Genomic DNA, 27,349 nt, shown 5'->3' with positions numbered 1-27,349 from the left:
GACTCCAGGACTTTGATTGTTCAGATATGCAATTTTCTGCAGAAGGAAATGTAAAAGATGACAACTAAGCCGTTTGAAAAGATTAACAGGCTTTCATCACCCAGGTAAGACGCTGGGATGGAGGACTGAATGGCATTTTAGTAAGAGGCTCAATATTACGGCAAAAAGCATGGAATCTGTGTAAGTATGGGTAGTTTGGTATCAATGGAAGCATACAGTATGAATATGGGCAGACACAGGAGATGAAGTAGGATTTATAGGTGGAGCCAGATTGTGAAGTTTTAGGTGCCAATCTAAGGGGATTAAATATTATTTTGAAGGCAAGTGGGAGCAGGGAGCAGTATGACTGGGCTCATTCTTCATCATGCAGACAGTCAACTCTATGAAGGAGACTGGAGCACAGGAGAACAAACATGGGGAGCCCGTAAAAAGCTACAGCATGGAGGGACAGATCAAGGACTAAACTAAGTGGAGGAGAAGAAAGTAAAATAAGAGGGATGAGAGGAGTCGCCAGGTTGACTGGAAGGTGATCTAGCAGGGGGTGTTCCCACCAACCCTAGGAAGACGTCCATTTCCCCAACCAGACAATGGAGTGAACACTAGGTACCCTCCTCACAGGCTTGCTGTGAGGACAAAGTATGTGTGTGGGGGTGGGGGAAGGTAACATATAAAAAGTACTTAGTACAGAGCCTGGCACAAAGTAAGTGCTCAGTTAGTTACTATGATTATTGCAGCCATCAGGGAGAAGGGGGGACTGAGAAGGACTCCCAGGCAGCTCTTGAATCTGACCTCCTGAGTTCAGTCCTCGCCCAGTGCTTCTCCAAGAGTGGTCTCCACACCGCCACCAGCAGCAGCAGCATCACCTGGGAACTTGTCAGAAGTACAAATTCGCAGGCCCTCCAAGAACCACAGTCATAAACTAGGGCTGGGGTCCAGCAATCTGTGATCTAACAAGCCCTCCCAGGTGACGCATTATACGCACTAAGCTAAGAACTGTGGATTTAAACATTCGTTTTCTCTGGCCTGAGCTTTTAAAACAGCCAGAGGGTGTGTCTCACAATGCCACCCTTCACTTGAACTCCTTGTCCAGACCAGTCCAGTCCAGTTTGAGGCTTCCTGAAAACACGCGGCTCCCAGACACACTGCTGTAGGACTACCACCTCTGAGACTTACAGAAACTGGGCAAGTTTATGTTTCCTACTTGGGCCTCGGGCTCCATCTGTAAACTACAGAAATCAGTACCGTCACCTAGGAGACACTCTGTAATCGAGGACTGTTCATGGATACTATTGAACCTACTATCTCATTTGGTTCTAGTATAAAAATGATAGTATAGAAATACTACTACTGACAGAAATTAAATCACTTGTCACTTGATGAAAGCCATCCAACTTGATAAAAGAACCAAGATGAAAACACAAACCTCCCAACTATGAATTCTGGTTCTTTCCATTAGATAAGTCTGTTTCCACAGTATTAAGAACATTCATTCCAAAATAAAAAGTTACATTTCAGTGTTGTCAGTGTGACGCACTACTTGCAACATGAAAGACCGTATGCTTTAGAAATGGATGGTTGAGGCCACGTGGAAATTTTTCAGTGGTAGCTTTTAGTAAAAATTAAATCGTAAAATAAGTAAACTTGAATATTTACACTAACTGCAGGTATAGTTGAAATGAAAAAACAACTCTTTATTTTTAAGCTTTATTTTATCACCCTTATGAAACACACGTCAGAAAGCATATCAACAGTGCATCTTATGTAAGTCAGTTTACAACAAAACTGAACAAGGCAATTGTGTTTACAGAAAAAGTTTTCAGCAAAAAACTACACGCAATACAGTCCATTGAAACGCAGTGTCCGTACTTTTTAGGTATATAGGAAAGTGAAAAATAAAAGTTCTTTGCTACTTAGCAAGAAAAAACAAGTTTAAAAGACTTGAACAGGAATCAGGAATTCAGGGATTTCGGAAAAGAATTTCTTGGTACTGATACACATCTACATTTATAGTCCCATTTAGTTACTTAAAACAACAACAACAACAAAAACTCACAAACAATAAGACATCACCAAGAACAGAGAACCATAGTGCCAAGAAATGCCAAGACCAACAGGCTATTGAAACAAGTGGTAGAAATGTTACAGACTATTCACTATGTACTGTAATATTCTTGTAGTTCTGAGGTGAAGGTAAACCAACAGGAGAGAAGACTCCTTATAACTGGCTTTGGTTTGAGTGATCTTTCACATTTTTTCTAACCACACCTTCTTAGCAAAAACATAGCAATTACATGTTACTGAGGGAAAAGAGGGGTAGATTTTAATCCTCACAACCAAGCTCTCCAGTGCTGATACAGGAAGCCATGAACCGTTACCATCTATTGATCATAACTGGATTTCTAAGAGTGATCAAAAAGGTAACAAAGATGGAGCCCTTTTTGGGAAAAAATATCCCTTCTACCCCGGATTTGACACTGTTAAGAGGATATAAAGGAATGTTAAATCATTTAAGATTTTCTCAACAAAGAATTAAGAATGAAAGAGTAAATCCTGCTGGAAAAGATATAACAGCTTTACACTCTGCAAAGTAAGTATTCTACAGAGATGCAGCTTTAACTTTTTTTAATTATAATAAATAAACACTACTTACTTCCATAAGGTGCTAGAACTCTGCGGCTAGTGCATACTGATACCCACTGTACCCAATGTGCAAAGGGAAATTCGGAGATGGCTAATCCCCAGTTTCTTTCTGATCCTGGATTTGCGTGAGTGTTGATGCACACCAAATACACGAATTCTGGACTTGAAATATTTATTTTAAAAATTAGGTCAAACTGAATATGGATATCTAATCTGGTTTTATAAGCTCTTAAAATGATTTTCCGGGGAGACGACAATGAGGAATGTGTAGGAAAGGCAACGTTCTATGCTACGGGTACCACACCTGGACTTTTACAAATAAATGATCACTTTTTGATCATCAACTAGATGGAAGATTATGAACACCAGTAAGGAAGTTATTTTCCTCCCCTCACCTCTTTTATGACTTTTCTTTCTCTTCTTTACTCTTACATTTGGCAGATTTCTGACAACCCATGCTAACGAAATAATACAGCCAGCCATGATTCCAAGAACTGAAGCGATTCTGCATCCGTATGCATGATTTCGAACAGCTCACCACATCTGCTCTCACACACTCCTGACATCGTGAGTACCAGTAAGAGGGGGGCCTAGAAGGGGAAGGCAATTGCAAATGGGGGTGGAGGGGGGAGTAAGAACCACATATAATTCTCTTGCTGACAATCAAGAGTCTAACAAGGATTAATGGTCAGTTAAGGCAAGTAAGATAGAATGCTTCTCTTTGCCTCTCAACTAAAATACTATGAACTCAGGTCATAAAACATGTATCAGCCTCCTTAAGGATACTGTGGAAGCTACTCTGTTTAATGGGAAATAACACTCAGGCAATCATCTGGTAAGCTTCCCATGAATTCCAGCATTTACGGTGACATAAATATAACCACATGATTATGACAACTGTCTGAAAAGCACAGAGCGAATCCAAAATATCAATCCTCATAAGCAATGTAAGGAACAACAAAAGTGCTGAGCTGTAGGAAAATGAAGAAAAACTTTTTATCGGGAAAACAAAGGTTGTATAAACTTTGTATCTTATATCCTGAAGATCACTTTAATTATCACCTATAAAATATACAATCTCCTAAATGCTCTCTGGTATATAGATATTTCTTTCATAGCCCATTTCTCCTATAAAATTGCAGCAAAAATAGTTAAAATTGTTTACCTCCTTCTTAAATATCCACAGTACTTGTCGATTACGTGCCACTGTGTCTACCTACTGGTCAGCATACAATTTAAAAAACTGACGAACACCAAGGTGGGAGAGGCGGCTAAGATAACCAAGCATGACGTCCTGGGGTATCAGGCTGAGAAGCAGCTAACCTTAAACAAAACGAAACAAATTCTTTAAATTTCTGGGCACTTTAAAAACTAAAATATGCATGTCCCTCTGTAACTAAGAAAACGTAACTTGTCCAAACATGCCACGAGAGGTTCAGAGGGGTTCATGATAGAGATTCAACATCTTTATGTTCACTGAGAAAGCTTACTAGTAATACTAACTTGGAAAGACTACCATCTCAAGTAAAGGTGATTTATTGAGCACCTTAAGAAGAAATGGAAATTCTTTTGAGCTAATGATGACCAAAAGCTGGTCTGTATGTGACCACATTTGCCAAGAAATCAATAAATTCTATCAGAGAGCCAGAGTAGTAAGATTTGAAGAAGGAACCTAGTATGAAAAATGGAACTAGATCCCAGGAAGAATTAGATTCTGCCAGATAACTCTGGCTTTCCATCATATGTAATATTGGGGGGGGGGATCAAATATGAATAGTTTCACAAGTACAAAATAAAGACAAACAAAGGAAATTTTGGACTTTTATACTATGTGACTCAATCCAAAAGTTATTTCAAGGAAAAGGCAGAGGTGCAGTAAATTATCATCATCTGGGAGCTTTCACCCAAATGAGTTTTAATTATTTTCCAGGAAACACAAGGCACTTGCTTAAATCTTTGACTGTCTCCACATCCACCAGACTAAAATTTAGTCATGATGTGATACCATCTGTACCCTAATCTGAACCCCACCTAGCACGTACCCTTGTATAAAATTCTAGGTAAAACACGTAGTTACTGAGTGTCTCTCCCACAGCCTCACCCAGTAACTATGATATTATGATCACCATCAGTTACTATGGTGCTGATTTTCATTAAATTACAAAAACTAAAATGTCATGCTGCCGAGTAAAACTGATGGCAGAAATTATCGGGTCAGAGCGTAAGACCTAAGAAGAAAATGATGACAAAATGTTACCTGCATCTGATGAACAAATGCAAAGGAGCCGGGAAACAGCATGTGAGCGCTCCACCTTGGACGTGCATTTATTCCGGTAGGGTAACTGATGCCCTTAGCAGGGTGAAAGCCCAGTGTATTAAAATAGAAACACACCTTATGCCCAGTTTGTCTTCGACTTCCTGTACATGGCAGCACTGTTTCTGGCAGCATTCCTGATCACAAATGTGCTCAGAGATTAAATATAATCTAGAAGGCAAGTTAAATAAGAATTCAAGGATTTTTTTTTTAAAGGTTAATTTAATGTATCTCAGCACGCTTTAGCAGCTGGAGTACCAAAAAGAAGGCAATCCTTGTCTCAATGAAAATAAAGGAAAGGACAAGTAAAACTGTATTTATGGTTTTGTTCTAAAAGCAGCCAGTTTTGGCTCAAGGCATAGCAGAGAGGGCACTTCCCCGAAGAGTTGCTATCCTGATGGCCACAAACCAAAGGAAGACATCCAGTGGTAGTAAGTGCAATCTCTTATTGCAAGAGGATAATTGTTTTATTATTCCTTAAAATGCAGCCAATAGTTGCCTGGAGTTAGTGCTATCTTTTACTGAGGTGTCCGACTCCACTTGCTCGCCTCGAAACAGTGCATTCGAGTTTTGAAAGTGGCTAGCTAGCCACCTCCTCCGAATGTTTCCCAAGAACCAAAGATTTCCTATAGAATATCAATTTATATGTCTTTTCTGGGCCAAAAATGTACCATGACGATACCATGGAATAATAAGAAATTGCAAAGGCAAGAGGGAAGGAAGCACAGACATTAACTTAGGGAAAGAAAAACTACCTGAGATAAAATTTGTCCAAAAGAGTAAGGTTTAAGTGACAAAAATCCTCACCTCTTTACCCTGCCTCTCGAAAAGAAAATTCCTAGGTTTTTAGGAACTTCAAGGAATCAAAATCTGTGTATATATTTCACCCTAAAAGAACCATAAAAATTGCATCTTTTGGTAATATTTGGTTCAGGTTTGACAAAGACAGTAAAATTAAACTTCTTATAACATCAGAGGAGGGAGGGAGAATCTGCAAATGTCATCTTTGGTAGTAATGGGCTAAAAGCTATAAAAATCACCATTTAAATCACAGGAGGCATCTTTTTTCAATTCTGTGGTTTCAATATAAAATATTTAATTAAACGCATGGTTACTTAGGCTCATCAATTAGTCCCTTAGCTCCCTTAAACTCTAGTTAGCATCTTCTGTAATACAATTCTACAGTGTTAAACACTACATATAGGTATGACTACAACAGCACGAAGAAGACAATCAGAGAATGCTGGGAAATTCAGCATCAAATGCTAGCAGCATACTGCATCGCTAAGCTCGGAAGCCTACCTGCAGTTTATTAGTCAGGGTTTTCTCTTTGTAGGGGCGGAAGGGGGAATGAGAAACAGACAAGCACTAGCCTAGAATACCTGCCCTTAAGAACTCATTTGGGTTGTGTGTTCACGGAAGAACCTGGTGTTTCTAATCGCCATGGAAGCTGCTATCCTACAAACATTTATGTTTTAGGAAAGCTTAGGTCTCCAGAGTACTGGTGATACTCTCTCAAATTTTTATTTGAAAACAAACCAGCTAATCAATTTCTGAGAGGGCCAATATGAGAAATAACATTTCTTCCTCCTAAGGGCACATACTAGACACTTACAATTTTCCCTTCGAGACCACGCCACAAGGCCTTTTGGCAATTCATAAATCAGCCTCCTTACACCAAATCTGGCTCCATAATAAATATTAAGGGAGAGTCCTGAATAATGTAACTGTAAATAACTCAAATGTCAAATAGTAATTGTATGAATATCCTCTGAAATGTCAATTCCTAGTTGGGCTCTCCATAACCTGCACGACACACACTTTTTAGAAAGACTGTATGAGGAGGCTTCCAGCAGGGAGATATAAAAGGCTTTTTCCTTAGGAAAAACTAAAAATTTCATTTAGATATGGAAATAAGAAAAAAATCCATAACCTGTATACTTTTTTTTTTTTTGTATAATCAGTGCTTTATAAAGGTTCCCTAAGTTTTAAACCTTTGAAGTCAATCTACCACAAAGTGGGAGGAATCCATAATTACAATCCCTAAAACCATGTCACCAACCCATGTTTACGAACTCATGCATACCAGCATCCTGTGCTCAGGGACACATTTGATTGCTGTGAATCCTTCTAAGAATTCCTTATGAGTTTTTCTTCCTTTCTGCTTCCATCTTACGAGAGCTACACCTTTCTTAACTTCCCTGCAGTCAAAAGCCAGACCATCTGGGACGCTGTTCCTCTAGCTTCTCTTCAGCTGCAGAGACAGGCAGAGAACGGGTGAAGAGGAGACGTAGTGGAGGGAAGGGGATGACCGAGAGAGGAAAGAAGGAAAAAAAAAAAAAGAATCCTGGATTATTCACTTTCTCTTTGCCTATTTTTTTCTTTTCCCTTCACTGAACATCTTTCTTTTTGACCCCCTTCCATTTCCATCATTGTAGGTAGAACTCTATCTTGAGAAATCTTACAGTGATCACAGGAGATTCAGTACAAAAAAGATGAGCTAATACAGGGTCTCAAGGAGACTGGAGGACGGGGCAATCTTTTGCTTTGTTCCAACCACTTTAAGAGCGTTTCAGTGTAACTCAGTCTAGACTCATTTGTTCTGAGCCTCTGAGAAATGAACCATTTTCTCATTTATATTCTATCAGATAGACCAACTCTCAAAAAACATATATCCTAAATCTGACAGATATGAAACAGCTAGGGAAGAGATAGGTCTAGACTGTATTAGCTCACAAATTCACACTATAAAGCACGCAGACTCAAATCTTCTCTAATCTTCCATACTTGCACACTCACTCAAGCATACACACTAGACATAAAAATTGTGCAAGATCAAGCATCAGCTTTCTATTTGAAAAGCCTTAATTTAAAAAAAAAAAGTAGATAGGCTCACTGCAGTTTCTTTAAAGGAATATTCAGTACTACAGTACTCCTTTAAAAATTCATAACTCAGTGTTCAGAACACAGTAGGTAACTGCTGCCTGGTGGTTACGTAACAATGACTGGGAGCACCCAGTGCCAGCTATGAGTATCAGTGATGAGGAAGGACCACCTGACAACACAAAGGAACACTCTGTAAGGGATGTCACCAGCTCTCGACGAATTTGTTAATATTCACTAGGACATGACAGTATTCATCCTTGCTTTGTGATCACATGAAATAATTAATATCTCTTTAGGTTACATACTGAAGAACAGCAGCACTTGCCCTACTGCACAAAAAAAGGTTGCCCATATGGATGCTCTAAAACCCCTCAATGTATAGCTGAGAGGTCTTGTCCTACTCAGTGCCAAACGTCTGCGGCACAGCCACGGCTTGAGCAATGGCTGCACATTAGTAGGATTAAATAAATGTACAAAGTATTCCCTTAAAATGGTAAGGGGGTACTTCTGCATTCAGATATAGAATACAATAACCTAGGAAACGGAGGAGGAGAAACGGGAAAGAGTCCTTAGGTTACTGATTAAAGCAAAGTTTGATACAGATATCCCCTCTTGTAGGCACTCAGCGGGTAGAATGTAGCCACAACGAACTTCCCGTCAAACATCCTCCCAGTCAGTAATTTCTGAGCAGCTTTGGAATCACCAGCATTTGCATACTCAACGAAAACCTGTAAGAGGACAGAGAAAACAAAGTCAGCTTCATTTTCATTAAGACTATTCTAGAACAGGGCTTCTCCAACTTTAGTGGACACACACGTATCTTTTGGGGACCTTGTTACAATGCAGACTTGCTTTCAGGGAGTCTAAGGCGGGCCTGAGGCTCTGCGTTTCTAAATCAACTCCCAGGTGATGCCAGCGCAGCGGGTCCATGGACCACACTTTTGAGCAGCAAGGTTTAGAATACTTCCTTAACACAGCTCAATTCTGAAGAATCCATCGAAGACAAGCTGGGTGAAAAACGTGCATCCACTGGCTGTGTTCTTGCAGGAGTGGTGAACGGCACTGGACACGTGGCAGAGGCAGGCCGACAGCCCAGAAAGCAAATACACTCCAACACTGCCTCAAAGATAATCCACACCTTTAGAAGCGGAAGCAGGAAAAACTAGCGGTCAAAGCCACTGGATTTAATACCTACTGAAGATTTGTAGAAGCCATAACTACAGTGAGGAATAAGTTTAAAACTAGGCAATTTCCTTTTCCAGAGTATCTGAATTCCAACCTGAGACAGGCAGAGGATACAGCATAATAATTTATGTTCTTTTTGTTGATCTAAAGCCAAAGTTACTGGGAGGGAAAATCTTCTTAAATGACTTGTCCTCAGTTACCCAAAATTTGTGAGCCAGAAAAGAATGGCTGCATCTTCCTCAGTTACATGCTCATTTGTGATGTCAACAGTCTTCAAACTGGGATGAGAGCATCCTAGACACTCTGACTTTCAAAGGGAAGCAGAAATAGATCGTTTGAAGGAAATCAATTTCCAGATTCTCAGCTTTCACTTGTACCTTCTCCTAAAATCGGATCTACCTAGAAGTTCAAGGCAGATTCTCCTTTTTCATCTCCCCTTTCATAGGGGCCCTTCTCCCACTTGACAAAGTTATTTCCAAAGGGTATTAAAAACCTCCAGGGCATGAAAAGAAGAGAGTTCCAAATATAGTACTTTTTAAATGAATCTTCCTTCACCGGTAAACAAAGCACTATGCCCAGCCTATGACTGACTGCTCACTCACCGTCTAACGCGAATATTTCTGTTAAGGATGACGCACGACATCAGACCTCAGATATTGTGGCCTGTGATGGGATCTTCTGAATTCATATATAGTGTAAAATGGAGGCGTGAAACACACTTCTCCTCTTCCATGCCATGACTATTTTCAAGCTACATATTCCTCATGAAGACAAAGTAGAGATCATCCAATGCTAAAAATTGCCCTGATTTTCCTATGTATAAAGCTAAGTGGGGATTTTCAGCTATTCTTAAAACCCATCCTTAACTGTGCTATTAGCTGGAGATAAAAACACTTCCAGTCAGTCAGGCCGTTTACTTTAAATCTAACTGCCCGGGGAAAATGCCTTTGATAAAATTTAATGATTTCTTTCAGAGTATGAGTACCTCACATAATAATGTAGGTGAGACCTACATTATCCAATTATAACATAAAACACATACTCTAATCAGTTGATGCTCACTTTACTCATTTTAGAAATACTTAATATTTTATATCCTCTTTTTTACAGAAAATAAAATTATATGCTGGCTGTAGGACCAGTGGTTCTAGCGACATACACTTTTTCACTGAATACAAAAGAAAAGTTAGACGACGATGTCCAGTGAGAAGAATGAAACTCTTTCTGATTTTTTTTTCCGGATTCTTAGTGACTTCCAAATCCATACACCAAAGTTCAATGAGCAGACATGCACTTACGGAAGGAATACCACGTGCTCTAGCACGCGCCTTGCTTCATAGATAACCTACAATTTTATACAGTATGTCATCCCAAACCAATGGAGAAAAACATTTTTATAATTTATTATGAGACTAAATAATTATATCAATTTCATCTTGACTCCTTTCATAATTATAAGATCCATTCCATAATTTATGTTTTTAGTGATTTTTAAAAATATTCTTTTAAAAAAATCAACAGCATGGTTAATTTGAATGGAAAATTCAAATGAAGACTGACTTTACCAACTAGGTAACAGACATTTCAATCATCTGGAGAAGTTAAACCTGTGATTCCACGAGTTCATCAGTTGTTTCCATTCTCCTCTAAATGTCAATGAAAGCTTCTTAATGTAGCAAATTTCCTCTTGCAGATGAATATTTATTTTTTGTATCATTTGAAAGCTGGATACTTCTTCCCTGAAAATATTCCCCGTTTCTGTGTCTTCCACTTTTTTTTTTTTTAAGATTTTATTTATTTATTTGACAGAGATAGACAGCTAGCGAGAGAGGGAACACAAGCAGGGGGAGTGGGAGAGGAAGAAGCAGGCTCATAGCGGAGGAGCCTGATGTGGGGCTCGATCCCATAATGCCGGGATCACGCCCTGAGCCGAAGGCAGACGCTTAACGACTGCGCCACCCAGGCAGCCCTGTGTGTCTTCCATTTCATACTGACAGTTGAGGTTAGTATTGGATCAGATCATGTTAGTCCTTCATTCAAAGTCTTCGAAGACCTTCCCCTCTCATTTAGAGTATAAGCCAGTGTTATCTTGAGTCCCACAAGGCTCACCCTACCCGATCTGCCCCTATACTCCCTCACCTCTGTGAGCAAATCCACCTTATCCCCCTCTTTCTCACTCTGCTAGAGTCACACTAACTTCTCGAACCTGCCAGGCAAACTCAGGGCCTCTGAACCTGCTGTTCCCTATAGCTGGAACTCTTTTCCTTACCTCCTTCATATGTCAACTCAAACGTAAACCTCAGTATGGTCTTCCCTACCACCGACACGCAACTGAAATCCTCCCCACCACGGCACTCCTTAAACCTCTTCTCCTTACACCTTTTCCCCACACAGCACTTATCACTATATGCTTGTGTCTGTTTTGAGCACAGCTGTATCCCAGGGTCTAGAACATAACAGATGCTCAATAAATACCAGTTGACTAAAAATCAGCAATGATGCATTTAGAATGTTGCTGATACTGAATGAGGTAAATATTACTACTACATTGGCAATACCTTTTCACTAAGATTAGAGTGACATTTCTTTCATTTCTTTCTTCAGTTGCCAAGCATTTTCATAATATTGAACCAAAGGACGAAATAATAATCCATAATCAGAGGTGATTTCGCCCACCAGGGGGCATTTGGCAGTGTTTAGAGATACTTTTAATCGCCACAACTGAGAAGGGGAGTGGGGGGAGGGCATCTGTAGGGTAGAGGGCAGGGATGCTACTATTAAATACCTAGACTGCACACGACCGCTCGCACAACAAAGAATTAGCTCAAATGTCAACAGTGTCAAGGTTAAGAAACCCTGAATAAAACAATATTCTGTCCCCAGAAAAAGAAAAATACTACAGATAAAAGAAAGATCTTCAAAAGAGCTTTCAAAAGATTTCTCTAATTTTCTTTGCCAACAAATTTAGAATCATAGTTTTAGCCCGTACATTTTATAGATGAAAAAACTAAGGCTCATCATCACAAAGCCAGTCATGCTGAGACCGAGGCTCAGATTTCAGGACTCTCAGTCAGTGCACTTTCCTTCTTTAAATTGGCACTGAGGAGTCCATTACAATGAGAACTTGACCTAAATGGTTTTCTAAGTCTACTTAATTAGAACAAAAGTAGGCCATCATATTTCTGTAGCTGACATGACCTAAATTAGCATACGATACAGTTGTGTCAACTGTTCACCATGGTTCAAAAATAGAGAACTTTTTAAGAAAAAAATTTTAACCCATAAAAAAAGGCAAGCACATTATAGAACTTTGGGAAAAAAGTGAGAAGTACAAGAAAATAACAACATCCACGATGCAAAATTCATCATTTCTAGCAACATTTTTGTGTATGTACGTCTCTCTGTAGAACTAAAACATTTCCTCAGAATTTTAGTAGCCTCTGAATAACTCCGAAATTATGGAAACATTCACTTACTTGTCCTCTGCCAGGATTTTCCTTTGGGACAAGGAGAGATACCACCGGTCCGTATTTTTGACACTCCTCTTTTACGTCCTCTACAACGTCTGATTATGAAAACACAGAACAGTGACCACTCGGCTGTAATTACCAAGCATTCATTACTTAAAAATTTTAAAGCATCAAAGAACTCAGGAATCCATATCTGAGTAATGAGGTCATTTTCTATATCATCTAAAATTAAGCTTAAGAATAATACAAATTCAATGTATTTAATAATTCTTTTTATATGTTAAATTGAACATTTTGAATAGTTAATATTCAAATGATTTTTAAAAAAAGTCTTCTTCCCACTTTTCCAACTGCCTCTCTTCCTCTCCCTGAAGGCAACAAACATTATCAGTTTCTTCTGTACCCTTCCATAAATATTATAAGCTTATACAAGCAAACATGATCATATCTGCTTTTTTCTAAGTAAAAATTCCAATCTTGCTTTTTCTTTATGAACACATTGCATCTTTAATTTTCTTTAATATCATTGTGTGAAATTTTCTCATTTGTTTTTATGCCTGTGTAGTATTTCACCCTATAAGTGATCAATAAATTCTCCAGCATGTCCCCTACTACTAAATAATTAAACTATTTCCAAATGTTTTGCCCTTACAAATAATACTGTAATAGATAAACCTGTATATGTCTCATTTCACTTAAGTACTTCCAAGTTGACTCTAGAAGTGGAACTGCTAGGACAAAATGAATATAAATTTGTAATTTTGTTAGAATTACAGATCTGCCTTTCATAAAGTTAAGCAATTTAAACTCTCTCCAATGATGTGAAATGTACTTTGAAAATATTTTTCTATACCCTACCCATAAGAGGGTTATCAGATATTTTCACCGTCAATATGTTAAGTGACAAAGATCTCACTGTAGGGTTTTAATGAGCATTTTGATAAATGAGAATGAAGTATATGAGACAGAGCTGCACATCCTCTTCCATAAACTGTCTGTCTATATCCGTTACCCACTATTCACCAGGTTGACAGATAAGGGCTCTGTGTTTGTCTATGTTAAGAGCTATGAAGTTAAATAATTTTTCCCTTTATTCTTTTGACTTGGAATCTTGATCTTAATCTTGATTTGCAATCTATTTTGGTCTAAAGTGGAAGGTCTGAATCCAACTTCCTAACCAACCTGCACCAAGATTACAAGACGGCCATCCCAACATGTATGATTTCTAGCTAAGCAAGTTCACCTAACACTAGTAAGCATTACCTGATGACAACCTTGCTAATCAGAACTAACAAAGGTACTGAATGCTACTATATTGTCTGTTGCACTGTAGTTGGTCTAAGATTCTCTCTTTTTAAAGATGTATTTATTTATTTATTTATTTATTTGAGAAAGAGAGGGAGAGAAAGCGCGCGAGCCGGGGGGGGGGGAAGAGGGAGAGGGAGGAGAGATGCAGACTCCCCACTGAGCACGGGATGACAGGCTTGATTCCACAATCATGAGATTCCCACCATCATGAGATCATGACCTGAGCAGAAACCAAGAATCAGATGCTCAACCGACTGAACCACCCAGGCACCCCAGTTTATGTAAGATTCTTTTTTTTTTTTTAAGATCGTATTTATTTATTTATTTGAGAGAGAGAGAGACAAAGAGAGGGAGAGTGAGGGGGAGAAGCAGACTCTCCGCTGAGCAGAGAGCCCAACGTGGAGCTCAATTCCAGGACCCTGAGATCATGACCTGAGCCAAAGGCAGACGCCTAACTGACTGGGCCACCCAGGCACCCCTCATGTAAGATTCCCAAACAGTAAGATTTAATAGCAACATTCAAACACTCAATGTATTTATAAACAGGAAAAAAAAAGTGTTATACAACAAGATACAAAGAAAAGAGTAGCTAATAGCATGCCCAAGCTTGAGTTTTATAGAGCTAAAAATTATTAATAGACAGAATTAGGTGACGAAGACAGGCGGTAGATCGACTTCAAGGACAGAGGTAGAATCACCAAGAGATTATTTAGGATCCCTGATACCACAATGACCCAATTAGAACAATGCTGAGGGCGAGACTATTCTTTCACATAAACAGGCCCCCTGAAAAGTCGAGGTTGCAGATTCTCACAACTACTACAGATTCAAAGAAATTATGTTTGTTTCATTTGTCAGATAAGCAGACAAAGCTCTGGGACATAAAATAATTTACCATTACAAGAGATAGTGGGGTCAAGTTAGATTTGTCTGTAATGGTTTAATTTTCCACAAAGAAAATGTTTACTACTAAGCAAATGATACTTTTAAATTTGGTTCTGTTTCAGTCCATTCACCACTCTGCTTTCAGATTGCTCTTAAAAAACCTCGGTCTGACTATATCACTCTCTTATTCTAACTTTTTAATGGTTCTTTATTGAATTCAACAAAGAACAAATATTTATTGGGTACTTGTAAGCCAGGGACTGTTCTACCCCAATATAGAGTTCTTTTATATCATGTTGCAGTGTTATTATCTCTGGGATAAAATCCAAATTCTTTAACATAGCAAACGAGTCTGTTATGTATCTGTATTCTTGGCTATTTCTTAAACTTTAACTGACTGCTCCCCAATAAATATCCTAAAATAGAGCCACACCCAACAGTTCACTATTCTCAGAACATGCCATACTTTCTCTCATCTCTGTGCCTTTGTGCCATTTCCTCACCAACCCCTCAACTTTTAGCCAAGCAACTCCACTTACTAACAGAGCTCAGATACCACCTCCCCAGAGACACCCTCATGGGTCACTCAGCATGAGTTAAGTTCCTTTCCGCTCTGCCTCTGTGTATTACCCTACTTTCGGATTTAGCAAAACTCTAACCGTTTGTTAGTAACTGTCTCTCTTACACCAAAGACAGGGAATAATCCCACAGCGGCAAGTACAGAGCCAGTCCTCAGTAAACACATCTCGAATGAGTTGTTAAAAGCAAAACCAAGAGCTAAGACGCAGAAATGGAAGCACAGGGCAGAACTAGAAAGAAAAGATGGAAAGAACATGCTGGGAAAATTAATCTTTATTAATTCAGTAAAGGCTTATGAAATGTAAAGGAGTCCAAAAGCCCTGAGCAACCTCTTAGCCTACACAGGCTGCTACAACAAGAAGCCATGGACTGGGTGGCTTCCATGACAGACATTTATTTCTCCAGTCCTGAGGGCTGGAATTCCCACAGGAACGTGTAGAAAGATTCAGTGTCTGGGGTAGCCGGCTGCCTTCCTGCCATATACTCACATGATGGAGAGAGCTCTCCTGTCTCTTCCTCTTTTTAAAAGGGCGTTAATTCTGACAGGATGTAACCTAATCCTATTAAATGCTAAAGGCTCCAACTCAAAATACTATCACTTTGGGCAACAGGGCTTTGCCACAGGAATTTTGGGGGGGACATGTTAAATCTATAGCAGGAATCAAAAAGTTAGATTATCTTAGAAGTCATGTAGTTCAATATCCTCAATATAAAAATTAAGAGAATAGAGAACCTTATGAATCAATACGTCTACTCTAGAGTTAGTTACAAAAGACATTAAAATACAAATTAGGAAGCAGTTACCTTCGTATTCCTCTTCATTCTCAAGATAATCATCATCCAGCACATTCAGTAGTCTTAGCACTGGAGTAGGAAGCATCACCAGATCTTCAATATGAGGGGCTGTTAAGGTTCATTGTAACATGGTTAAACGTAAACTCACCAAAATAAACTGATGAACACTAGGCAAAGGAGCTTGGGAATGTAAGTGAGCTCTGATGTCTTATCTGACTGCCAAATGACCAAGAAAAAAATTAAGATGTATAAACTTACCAAAAGGAATGCTAAAGAACGGGCTGCACAATGCCATTTCAGCAGGAATTCTTCTGCTTGGATCATCATGAAGCATGCTAAAACACAAAAACATGTATCTTTATTAATTATCATCAAATCTTCTGAAAATGAGGGGCACCTGGGTGGCTCAGTCGGTTAAGCATCTGCCTCGGCTCAGTTCATGATCCCATGATCCTTGGGTCCTGGGATGGAGCCCCACATCAGGCTCCCTGCTCAGTGGGGAGTCTGCTTCTCCCTCTCCCTCTGCCTCTCCCCCTGCTTGAACTCTCTCTCTTTCTCTCTCTCTCTCTCTCACTCTCACAAAAATAAATAAAATCTTTTTAAAAAAATCTTTTGAGGGGCACCTGGGTGGCACAGCGGTTAGGCGTCTGCCTTCGGCTCAGGGCGTGATCCCGGTGTTCCGGGATCGAGCCCCACATCAGGCTCCTCCTCCACTGTGAGCCTGCTTCTTCCTCTCCCATTCCCCCTGCTTGTGTTCCCTCTCTCGCTGGCTGTCTCTATCTCTGTCGAATAAATAAATAAAATCTTTAAAAAAAAAAAAAAATCTTTTGAAAATGAAACTATTAAAGAAAATTAAAATGTCTAAATGTTCATCACATTAATTATACTAGCATGGCTTACTGAGCATTCACCTACAAAAAATATAAAAGCTATTTTTTTTTTTAAGATTTTATTTATTTGAGAGAAAGAGAGAGCACAAGCAGGAGAGGGACAGAGGGAGAGGGAGAAGCAGACTCCCCACTAAGCAGGGAGCCTGATGCAGGGCTCGATCCCAGGACCCAAGGATCATGATCTGAGCTGAAGGCTGACGCTTAACCGACTGAGCCACCCAGGCACCCCAAAGCTATTTCTGAGTAAATCGTTCAGTAACTCATGATACATACCTATGGCACAATATTATAATTTAAAATAATGTTTTTGATTAGTAAATGCAACATGGGAAAGTGATCCATACTATATAACATTAAGTGAAAAAAAAAAAGCTAGACACAAATTTAGGGTAATTCAAACAAACAAAAAAAAAGACGACGGGTGAAATGATTTTTGAATTCTATCAAATCCCCCTAATAACAGCACAAATTGGTAACAAAATCAAAAACCCATGGACAACATTTACAATAAAATTAAGTAACCCCAATAAATGCCAAAATACAAGAGGCTAGGGACAAACCATCAGTAATAGTAAGCCTTGCACCATATCAACATCTGTGTGGAAGGAAGCAGAGAACAGCAACAGACGATCTGATGAAGCACAGAAAATAACCCATAGCCAATGGGTACTCACTGGAAAGCACAGTCAGCCAACTGGAGAAAAGCAACTGTAACTACAAGGGTTTATACATTCTAATTCCAAGTGAATGCAAGGAGTCCTCTGTAAAATCTGAAGGGGTTGGAATAATCTAGATATTATGACTTTTTAAAACAAACCAGCTGATGCTCCCTCCTGAGGCAAAGTCCTACAGAGAACAGAAATCTTGAAAATGGAATCCAAATTGAGTAGGATGGGGTAAATAAAAATTGACAGACAGAGAGAGAGAAAGAAAGAGAGAAAGAGAGGGAGAGAGAGAGACATGAGGGAAAAAGGAGTGGAGGGGAAGAGCCAGGAGATTTCAGAATAAAAACACCCCCCTTTTTTTAACATTACACAAAAACAAGAGAAGGAGCCCATACAATTAGAAAAGCTACCCCGATTACACCTTCTTCTGAAAGTTTAGGAAATGAATTTCATATAAAAATGAACCACATAAAAAGCATTACTAACAAAACTATTACACAAAAGATGAGAACCGCAAAATGACAACCCTGAGACAACGAAGGCATGCCAGAAAGGCAGGATCAGAACACAGATGGACACTATCACCTACCGTTTGAAAATGAGCAAAAGAGATTTTTTTAAATGATAAAAGATATGAAAGAGCAACATAAATCAAAATTAGAAAGTCTCAATATTTAGATAATAGAACTCAGGAAAGAATTAGAAGTAAAATAAAAAATCACTTCATAAAATAAAGCTAGAACTACAAGGATGAACAAACACAAGAGACAGTATCTTAAAGATAAATAGAAAGCAGAAAGGAACATTTTTAAAAATGAAAAAGAAACAGGGATGCCTGGGTGGCTCAGCTGGCTGAGTGTCAGCCTTTGGCTCAGGTCATGATTCCAGGGTCCTGGGATCAAGTCCCGCATCGGGCTCCTTGGTTAGCTGGGAGCCTGCTTCTCCCTCTGCCTGCCGCTCCCCCTGCTTGTGCTCTCTCTCTGACAAATAAATAAAATCTTAAAAAAAAAAAAAAAAGAAATAATACAAGAGATAAAAAAGATTCTAGAGAAAGTAATAATAATGAATACTGTCAAAGAAAACCCAATACATGTAGAACAGGAGTGCCTGAAGGAGAAAACCAAAGCAAGAGAATGAATACTAAAAACAGTAATTTAAGAACACCTTTCTAAAACAAACGAGCAAAAAGATCTGAAACTATCTATTTTCCTGAGAATATCAACCCAGAACAATCAAAATCAAGATACATTCTGGTAAAATCAATAGGCTTTTAAAAAGATGAAATCATCTGGCCATCTAGATGAAAAAGACCGAGTGATTTTTAATATAAAGACAATTAAAAGTGTCTTTAGAGCTTTCAACAGCAACACTACATGTCAGAATAAAATGGAGTAATATGTTTAAGACACTCAAGAAAAAAAAAAGTATGCCACTCATTTTTATATCCAGATGAACAGACTCTCCAGTGTAAGCACAACCGACTACTGGCAATGCACGAGCTCAGAGAACGTTAATCCATCCTAGGACCCCTAGAGATCAAGCTTCAAAAACTAAAACGACAAGAGAAACAGCCCCACAAGGCCCAGGGGTGAACAGTAACGTACAGTTACATGTAGAACTGAGAATAAATGCGAGTGTTAAAACAGAGTGTATGGCATGTAACTGTTAATAATCTGATGGTGTAGATACAACTATTTTTCAAATGGAGGAAGAATGGGAAAATTACATGTAAAAATAATCATTTTCAGTAATCTTCCTAGAGTATTATGATTCTGAGACTGTTTTAATGTAAGCTGGAATACAGCAAATGAGTAATTATAAAATATCCTGATTCTAGCATTCCTCTTGTCCTTAAGAATCAGAATTCTTGACACAGAAGGAGAAAGAGATGTGAAATAGAAGTTAAATAAAACCTCTGTGGTCTTGAATTTGAATTGGAAATATCAGTATGAACTCCATCCACTTAAAATAAGGCCTAGAAACAATAACCGTCCCACTAGCAAGTAGTATTCCTAAAACCCAGACTGTGTTTTTAAAATACTATTTCCGGGGCGCCTGGGTGGTGCAGTTGTTAAGCATCTGTCTTCGGCTCAGGGCGTGATCCCAGTGTTCTGGGATCGAGCCCCACATCAGGCTTCTCCGCAGGAGCCTGCTTCTTTCTCTCCCACTCCCCCTGCTTGTGTTCCCTCTCTCTCTGGCTGTCTCTCTCTGTCAAATAAATAAATAAAACTCTTTAAAAAAATAAAATAAAATAAAATAAAATAAAATAAAATAAAATAAAATAAAATAAAATAAAATACTATTTCCTACTAAAAGAAATCAAGCTTCTTGGAGAAATGGCTACTTCCAGGTCTGGGGCAAGAAATGTATAAGATGAATTGGGAACATCTTGTCACACCAGATAGCAAAGAAGCTGTAGAAGATGATAAGGTCCACCAAAACCAACTTATACGGCTCACATTCATCAAAGATGGGCCAATTTAAGCTTCGATTAAGGTAAGAACTGCAATGAGTTGCAGTTACCAAATCAAAACACACTGAACTTTCAAAAGGAAATGGTCCCCTTTGGAGGGTGACAGGGAATCAACTCATTATGAAAACTAGTAAATAAAGAGAGGGAGAATCAAGCATTGACTTTGTCTTTGGTTAACCACATGAAGCAGAATGACAGAATGAGAACATCCTAATTCTGCAGCCCCTAACAAATAGATCCAGGCACGGAATGTTAACAGTTACTATAAACACCTACGACAGAGATGGCTAGACTCTGTGCCTCCTTATAAAAGAACACAATACCATCTATAGTCATGCCCACCCCCAAAAATGCAATCCTCTAGATACAACTACCAATATACAGGAAAAACACAGAAATGTGTTAGGCTACACCAGGATGAACACAATCAGCAAAATTCAGACTGCAGACAGCTGTACTGAGCCAACAACCCAGGTTGTCCGACAAGTAAACAAGGGAAAAGCGGAGTAGGAGATGGAAAAGGACCTTTCGGATTAAAAGAAGCTTAAAAGGGAATTTTGTTTAGAAGAGCAACACTAAACCACAGTGTTTAAGGACGCACGCTATGATGAAAACAAGGAAGTAATTACCATAAAAGTCAGGGCAGTGGTTACTTTTAGGGAGGAAGAAGGGCTGAAAATTAAGATGGGGACACAGAGAATTTCTGGGGTAGCTGGAAAAGTTTTATTTCTTGACGTGAATGGTAAATACAAGAGTATTCCTAAGGATTCATGAAGTTACATATTTGTTTTCAGTATCTGTGTTTTATACAATAAAAAAAGGTTCAAATAATTTGCATGTGCACATAGCAAAATATGGAGCAAAATACTGAAAAGAAATACACCAGAGTGCTAACACTAGAGAGTAGGTTTATAATTTTTTATTTTGCTGATCACAGTTCTTTGTAGCTTCCAAATTTAGTGTTAGCTAGTTGCACAATCAAAGGGGGGAAAATCTCAAATAACAAAGTCAATACTAGCGGCTCTTTCTGCCCGTGGGTCCTGTCCCCATGCTTTAATAAAATCACCTTTTTGCACTAAAAAACAAAAACAAAAACAAACAAACAAACAAACCCAAAGTCAATACTAGAACTTACATGATTTGACTTCCAAGTTAGAATTCATTACATAATTTCACAATGTCACCTTTTCCACGTAAAACAGAAATCTTATAAATCTAATACCAATCAGATACTAACAGGTATTGAAAACTAATTTGTAAAACACACAAACATATACGAATAAGTGCAAAGAAAATTTTTAAGTTCTTATCTGAGTAAATTCTGTGGATTATAATGTCCATTTCTTGGTTTTGATACTGTACTACAGTTATGTAAGATATTACCACTAGGAGAAATTGGGTAAAGGGTACACAGACCTCTCTGTAACATTTTTGCAACTTCCTGTGAATCTGTAATTATTTCAAAATAAAAAGCTAAAAAAAAAAAAACCAAAAAAAAACAACCCCAAAAACCTAGTTGGAAGGCTTATAGGGACAATATTCCAAAGAAAGAATAATATTCTGACTTGATCGAAGACATCTATCCTCTTGCAACATAATTATTATTTTATTCATTTCTGGCCCATAATGCCAGAAATGTGAAAGGCCAACTATTTGATAATACACATTACGTCTTATTTTTAAATATCTAACGTGTTTGGACCTACTCAGGAATAAGAAACATTACATCTGTCCCCAGAATTTCCAGCAGGAATTATTTAAAGTATAATACATAGCTACCTTATTTTAAACCTTTTTTTGGTAGTCCGAAAGCAAACTCAGTCTTTAGTTAATAAATACGCTTTTTTTTTGTTTTTTAAAGATCTTATCCATTTATTTGACAGAGAGAGAGAGAGACAGTGAGAGAGTGGAAGAGGAAGCAGCGGGCTTCCTGCCGAGCCGGGGACCTGAGCCAAAGGCAGACACTTAACAACTGAGCCACCCAGCCACCCCCCTAAAGACGCTCTTTAAAAACCTACTTTCAAAAAAAACCCTAAAACAAACAAACTACAAACAACAAGAAAGAAAAATCTAATTTCCACCAAGTATATCGGACTGCTAGAGCTACAAGAGGCCAAAGATACAGCTGCCAGGAAGAGCGTCTCCGTGATCACCAGAAATATTAATCCATTCAGTAAAATCCAAACAAAAACAAAAACAAAACAAAAATAGCGTTTGTATAATAAACGTACACACAGGAACTTGAAAGTACACATGATGTACCTTTTGATAAGGTCTCTTAGGTGATAGGCTGGAATTGCGGCATTCACCACTGCTTTACTGGCAAATATGTGATCAATAATAGCAGAACTGTTTGCCTAAAAAAAGGGAGAAAAGTCTTCCTTTGGTTATTCAATTCATTCTGTATTTACCGAGTACTAGCCACATAGCACTGTACTGTTTGGTAGGTAAATGCAACAGAAAACACTCTCTTCGGAGAGCTTACCACCTTATTGGAGGAGATCATGTACGTAACTATAAGCTTCCTAGTAGTTTCTTCTCTAGTCTCAGCACCTAGTACAGGACCTGGCACTCTATATGAATATTTACTAGATGAACGAATAAGAACAAATACCAAAGCAATCATATAAAAGTGTACTTTAATACAAAGTGAGAAAATTAATGTGTGAGTTGAGTCCAAGTGTCTTGGTGAGGAGTCTTTAATTGGTTTTCAGATACAAGTAGACTATCAGAGAGAAAGTAATGCAGTATTTAAAACTTGCATCCGTCACATTATTCATACTCTAAATCCTATAGAACATTAACTTTCTCCCTGAGTACTGTGCTTTCTCAGAACGTGGAACTGCGTACACGAATAAAAAGACCTGATACCATCCTTATCACTACAATTTTCTGAATACTTAGTACGGGCCACATGCTATGCTAAGAACTAGGTATAATTTATTTTTTAACCTCAATACTTCTGTGAGAAAATTCTATTATCCTCATTTTACAGAAAGTAAACCATGGTTCAGTAACCCTAAGTAACTCAGTAAGAGGTGAAGACAAGATATGAAACCTAGTAGTTTGACCTCAGAGCCCAAACTCATACTCACTTGGCAATTCTGTCTCCACAGAAGATGATTAAAATAAAAAATACTGTTTTTATTTAGAGGGGTGAATACTGGGAATTTAATACACATCATACCTCCAAATTACATACAAAATACCTGAATGTGACTTAGTTCTGATCAGTTCAGGGCCAAGCAGATACAGTCCAAAGGTCTCAAAGATAGTCAAAACTAATGCAAGTAATCTGTATTTGGATTAGTGCTGAAGAAAGAATACTTAGCCTCTTGATTGTGTGAAAAGTGCCAACGCAGAATAATAGTACTGGTTTTACTTGCATGGTAGCATTTTTTGCCAAAAGCAAGCATTAGGTACACCCACAAGACTATTAAAGCATTCCTTCCAGGAATACTTCCAGAAACAGATGACTAAGGGCTGAAAAGAAATAAAACTACACGGTACAATAGCCATACACAAACTATTTGTTACTCGATGCTTAAAAAATACTTGTTGCTTAATATCAAAACCATTAATGATTCCTAAACATTGTATTATTTCTCAAACCTCTAGCCTAAAGGATACTGATACCATCATAACATTTAGGCCCCATGATATGTTTGAAAACATAATACAGTTAATTCCTAAATTATGAACATACAGAAAGTTCATTGTTATGTCAGAGATTTGGAATTTAGAACTCATGTTCCCACAGAAACAATGTTATAAGCAGTACTCACTTTACCAGGACAGTTCATATATGGAATACAAATTAATATAAAGCACTGTGGGACTCGGACAGAACGCTAAACTCTGAACAGGAAGAACAGAATATGGAGCCCAGGGCTGGAACATCCAGTGGTATGATCTGGAGCAAATGGCTTCTGTATCTGGGCCCCCAGTTTTTCATTTGTAAAAGAATAACCAATACGCTAACGATCCTCATAGAATTGTTAGGAAATTCAGTGAGATTGTGCATTAAAATACTTTAACTACAAAGTATTAACTGTAAAGCTTTATGTAAAGATTATCATTAAACTTATACTTGTCGTATTAGTAATATTATAGGATGTAGTGTAACTAAATCACTCTGCTTTTTTGGAAATATGTATTTATTCATTTTATCAAGCACTTACTACCCACCAGGCCCCAGGCTAAGGTCAGTAAGTATGCAATACTCACTAGCACATCTGTAGCTATGACAATAAATAGTAGCATTTAAGGTACCAAAAACGCAGGAAGAGGAGTATATTAGAGATGAAGTAAACAGCGTCCCCTATGAGAATCATTATAAACTGAGCACTCTTAAATCAGGATTAAGGACTCCAAACAAAAGCACTGGTATACTTTACCTTCCATTCCTGAGATCTGACTGTATGTTTCAGTTTCATTCCTGAGAACATTTCCAGTAAAATGATTCCTAGGCTCCAAAGATCAACAGCTGAGGTACATTCTGTATCACTCTGCAGGCCAGCCTGGGCCAAGCAATTCTGCAGTTCTGCTTCTGGAGCCCGATACCCGTCTGTCTGAATATACTTCACATCCTAAAGAAAATGGGTAAATATTACAACCAATAAAAAACTGTTCACTTTCCTTCCATTGCCATGGTGTAGTTACTTCTCTAAGAGTACAATAAACCACTGCCAAACTGAATGCCAGAAAATGTTTAGTCCTTGGTTACCCTAATTATTTGGCTCATTAACTGGGCACTTCTCACAGGCAAGCTGTACACAGCAGCTCATTTCTTTAGATAGTCTCTTGTCTGTTAGGCACAGCTGATAAATAAGGACACTCTGCAAAGAGGTGACAAACCACGGAGAATGGAGGGTTTGCCAGAACTGTGACATGTGCTCTGCCATGAGATAGAGAGCCAACACTGAAGGCAGCAGTAATAATAATTACCTGTTAATTACGCTACCTAACCCAAACATACATCCTTTTTTTTTACATGGTGGAAATTATATTCTTTTTATTTACTTCATCCCCGAGCATTTCAGTATTTTAGAAAGAAATATCTCTAAGTGTCGACCAAAGCACCCCTGTTATTAAAGTATTTCTTACCTGATTGCCTTCTTTGAAGCTAAGTCCAAAGTCAATGAGTTTAAAACATTCATTCTCTGCACTCCACAATATGTTACGTGGTTTGAGGTCTGCATGGACATAACCCTCATGATGAAGGAAAGCAAGGGCCTCCAGAACATCCCTGGCACAATGCTGTATCATCCACATGGAGCAACCCTGATGACTGGAATATAAAAGCAATTCCGAAACACTGACATCCAGGAGTTCAAGCAACAGACAGCGTGATGGCACATTCGGAGAGAAGTGGATTGTAAAGACTCCATACAAAGTCACTAGAAAAAGAAACGAGTTATAATGCTTTAAAAATCAGACGCAGAATAAGTTACAACTAACATAGATAACTCCGCGGTGCAAATCTGGGGTACTCTAGGCAAGGAAAACTCAGATGAGCATCATGTTTCCACTGTAATTTATCTTTCCCAAAAGTAAGATTTTTTGGCAACTGGGTTATTTTAATGAAACCAGATAAAAAACCTTCCACAGCTCATTACTGTCAAAGATATTAAATATGGCACAATTCAAATTGTATTTCGTTAAGCATTCAGCAGTAGGTGAATATACACTCAGGGTACAAGCAAAAATGATTAAAAATAAAATCCAAATATTATGGACTCTTAAAATGGATGTCACAACCTGCAAAAACAAAACTGAAAATTGATTCTTGATCCAAAATAGCATTTAATCTAAATATTAAAAGCAGGGGGGATAGAAATAAATATTACAAGATTAAGTCTTTCAAGATGACAATTTAACCTAATTTTGCGATTCAACAAGTCCTCAAGCTTGCAAAAACTGCAAAAAAAATTTTTTTTTCACTCTTAAATATCAGGGTTATATACATCATTTAGCAAGTTTAAAAAAAAAAAAAAAGGCAACACTAGTGGTTAAGAAATTCTTCTCCAAAGTGGTAATCTAAAAAAAAAGCAACTCTTCAAATTACACATAGATTATGCTTGCCAGGAAGTTAAGCCATTTCTTTATTAGCCAAAGCTAGAACTAACTATAAACTGAGTGTACTGACAGTGAAGACCCTTCATAGATCAATCATCAGTAATCATCATACGTCCTATATTTTGAATATCTAAATCATGTAACATAGTCTTATCAGGGTAAAAGTATAAAGTGTTCCTAATTTTCACACTTCCAGAGGCCTCCTATGTGAATACTGAGTCATTTCTCCCAAATCCATACTAAATATGTATCAGATAACATCTGTACGAGTTACTAGCATTATCACACGCCCCAGAGGATCTCTCATTTTTTCACTGGTATGCAAAGATTCAAAATTTCCATACAAGAAACGACAAATGTGGCAAAGATATGGCTCCTTTCACTAGAAAAGATAACTATGCTAATAGGTGCTGCATTCTCCGATGCAAAACAGAACTTAACTGAGCATCTATTACGTGACACTGGGCAAAGCCGACCACCAACTCCACCCTACTGCAGACAGAGTAAAGGGGGATGGGAAAGGGGCCTGGATCGGGTGACCACGAGAGGGCCAGACCCACGTCTCCCGCCTTAAGGACAGGAGACGGAAGGCCAGGCTGAGAGGGGGTGTACGGCTGGGCCGGGACCTGGGCAAGAAGGGAAGGGAGGCAGCGGCAATTACCGATGTTCCTGTGACCCTGCAACTGCTCCAGCGCCGCCCTCTCTTTGCGGAAACCATACTCCGCGGCCGAGGCCGCAGCGCCGGTGGTTCCCGGCGGTAAGAACTGCTTAAGGGCTCCGGGGGGCGAGCCGGGAGTGCCGCAGCAGCGCACCCGGTACACCGAGGCCGAGGAGCCGCTCCCCAGGCGGCTCTGTACCTGCCACAGCCGCCCGAAGGCTTCCAGAAACCGCGGCGGCTCCGCACCCCACGCGCAGCCGGATCCCGCCATCGGTGTGGACGGAGTGCACTGGCACAGCGGCTGAGGCGACGCCCGGGGCAGGCCGGCAGGGCCCGCGGTCACATCCCCGCCTGCCGGACCAGCGGCTCCGCAGGGAGGGGCCTGCAGCCGCCTCTCCGACTGCCGGGACCTCAGGCCGCCATGACACCGGAAACCGAGTGCACCCGGGTCCAGAAGCCGGAAGTGGAGGAAGAGCCAATCCTGCAGGCTCGGGGAGGCGGGCCCAGAAGGGGGCGGGTCTAG

General features: G+C 39.0%; 1 protein-coding gene across 6 annotated transcripts; it reads right to left on the bottom strand.

Moving 5' to 3' along the window:
• Positions 1–1,690: 1,690 nt before the first annotated feature.
• On the bottom strand, positions 1,691–27,237 carry UHMK1 (U2AF homology motif kinase 1). 6 transcript variants are annotated; one of them, XR_006781845.2, is made up of 10 exons: positions 26,830–27,237; positions 25,197–25,489; positions 24,488–24,679; positions 22,353–22,447; positions 16,321–16,397; positions 16,072–16,170; positions 12,502–12,590; positions 7,041–8,568; positions 5,033–5,125; positions 1,691–3,963 (listed from the first exon to the last, which is right to left on the bottom strand). XR_006781845.2 is itself a non-coding variant. In XM_045809703.2 (8 exons), the coding sequence occupies exons 1-8, from the start codon at positions 27,095–27,097 to the stop codon at positions 8,422–8,424; spliced, it is 1,260 nt and encodes a 419-aa protein (XP_045665659.1). In that variant the 5' UTR covers positions 27,098–27,237; the 3' UTR covers positions 1,691–8,421. The 6 variants fall into 6 exon arrangements, 1 of the variants encoding a protein (XP_045665659.1); XR_006781844.2 differs by having other exon boundaries at positions 1,691–3,230; positions 3,806–8,568; XR_006781843.2 differs by having other exon boundaries at positions 5,033–8,568.
• Between the last annotated feature and the right edge of the window lie 112 nt (positions 27,238–27,349).

Source organism: Ursus americanus, chromosome 2 (assembly GCF_024610735.1).
Source record: "Ursus americanus isolate L20-20 chromosome 2, mUrsAme1.1.p, whole genome shotgun sequence".
Lineage (NCBI taxonomy): Eukaryota > Metazoa > Chordata > Mammalia > Carnivora > Ursidae > Ursus > Ursus americanus.
Note: the sequence above shows the minus strand (reverse complement) of the source record. Positions and strands in the feature narration are given on the sequence as shown.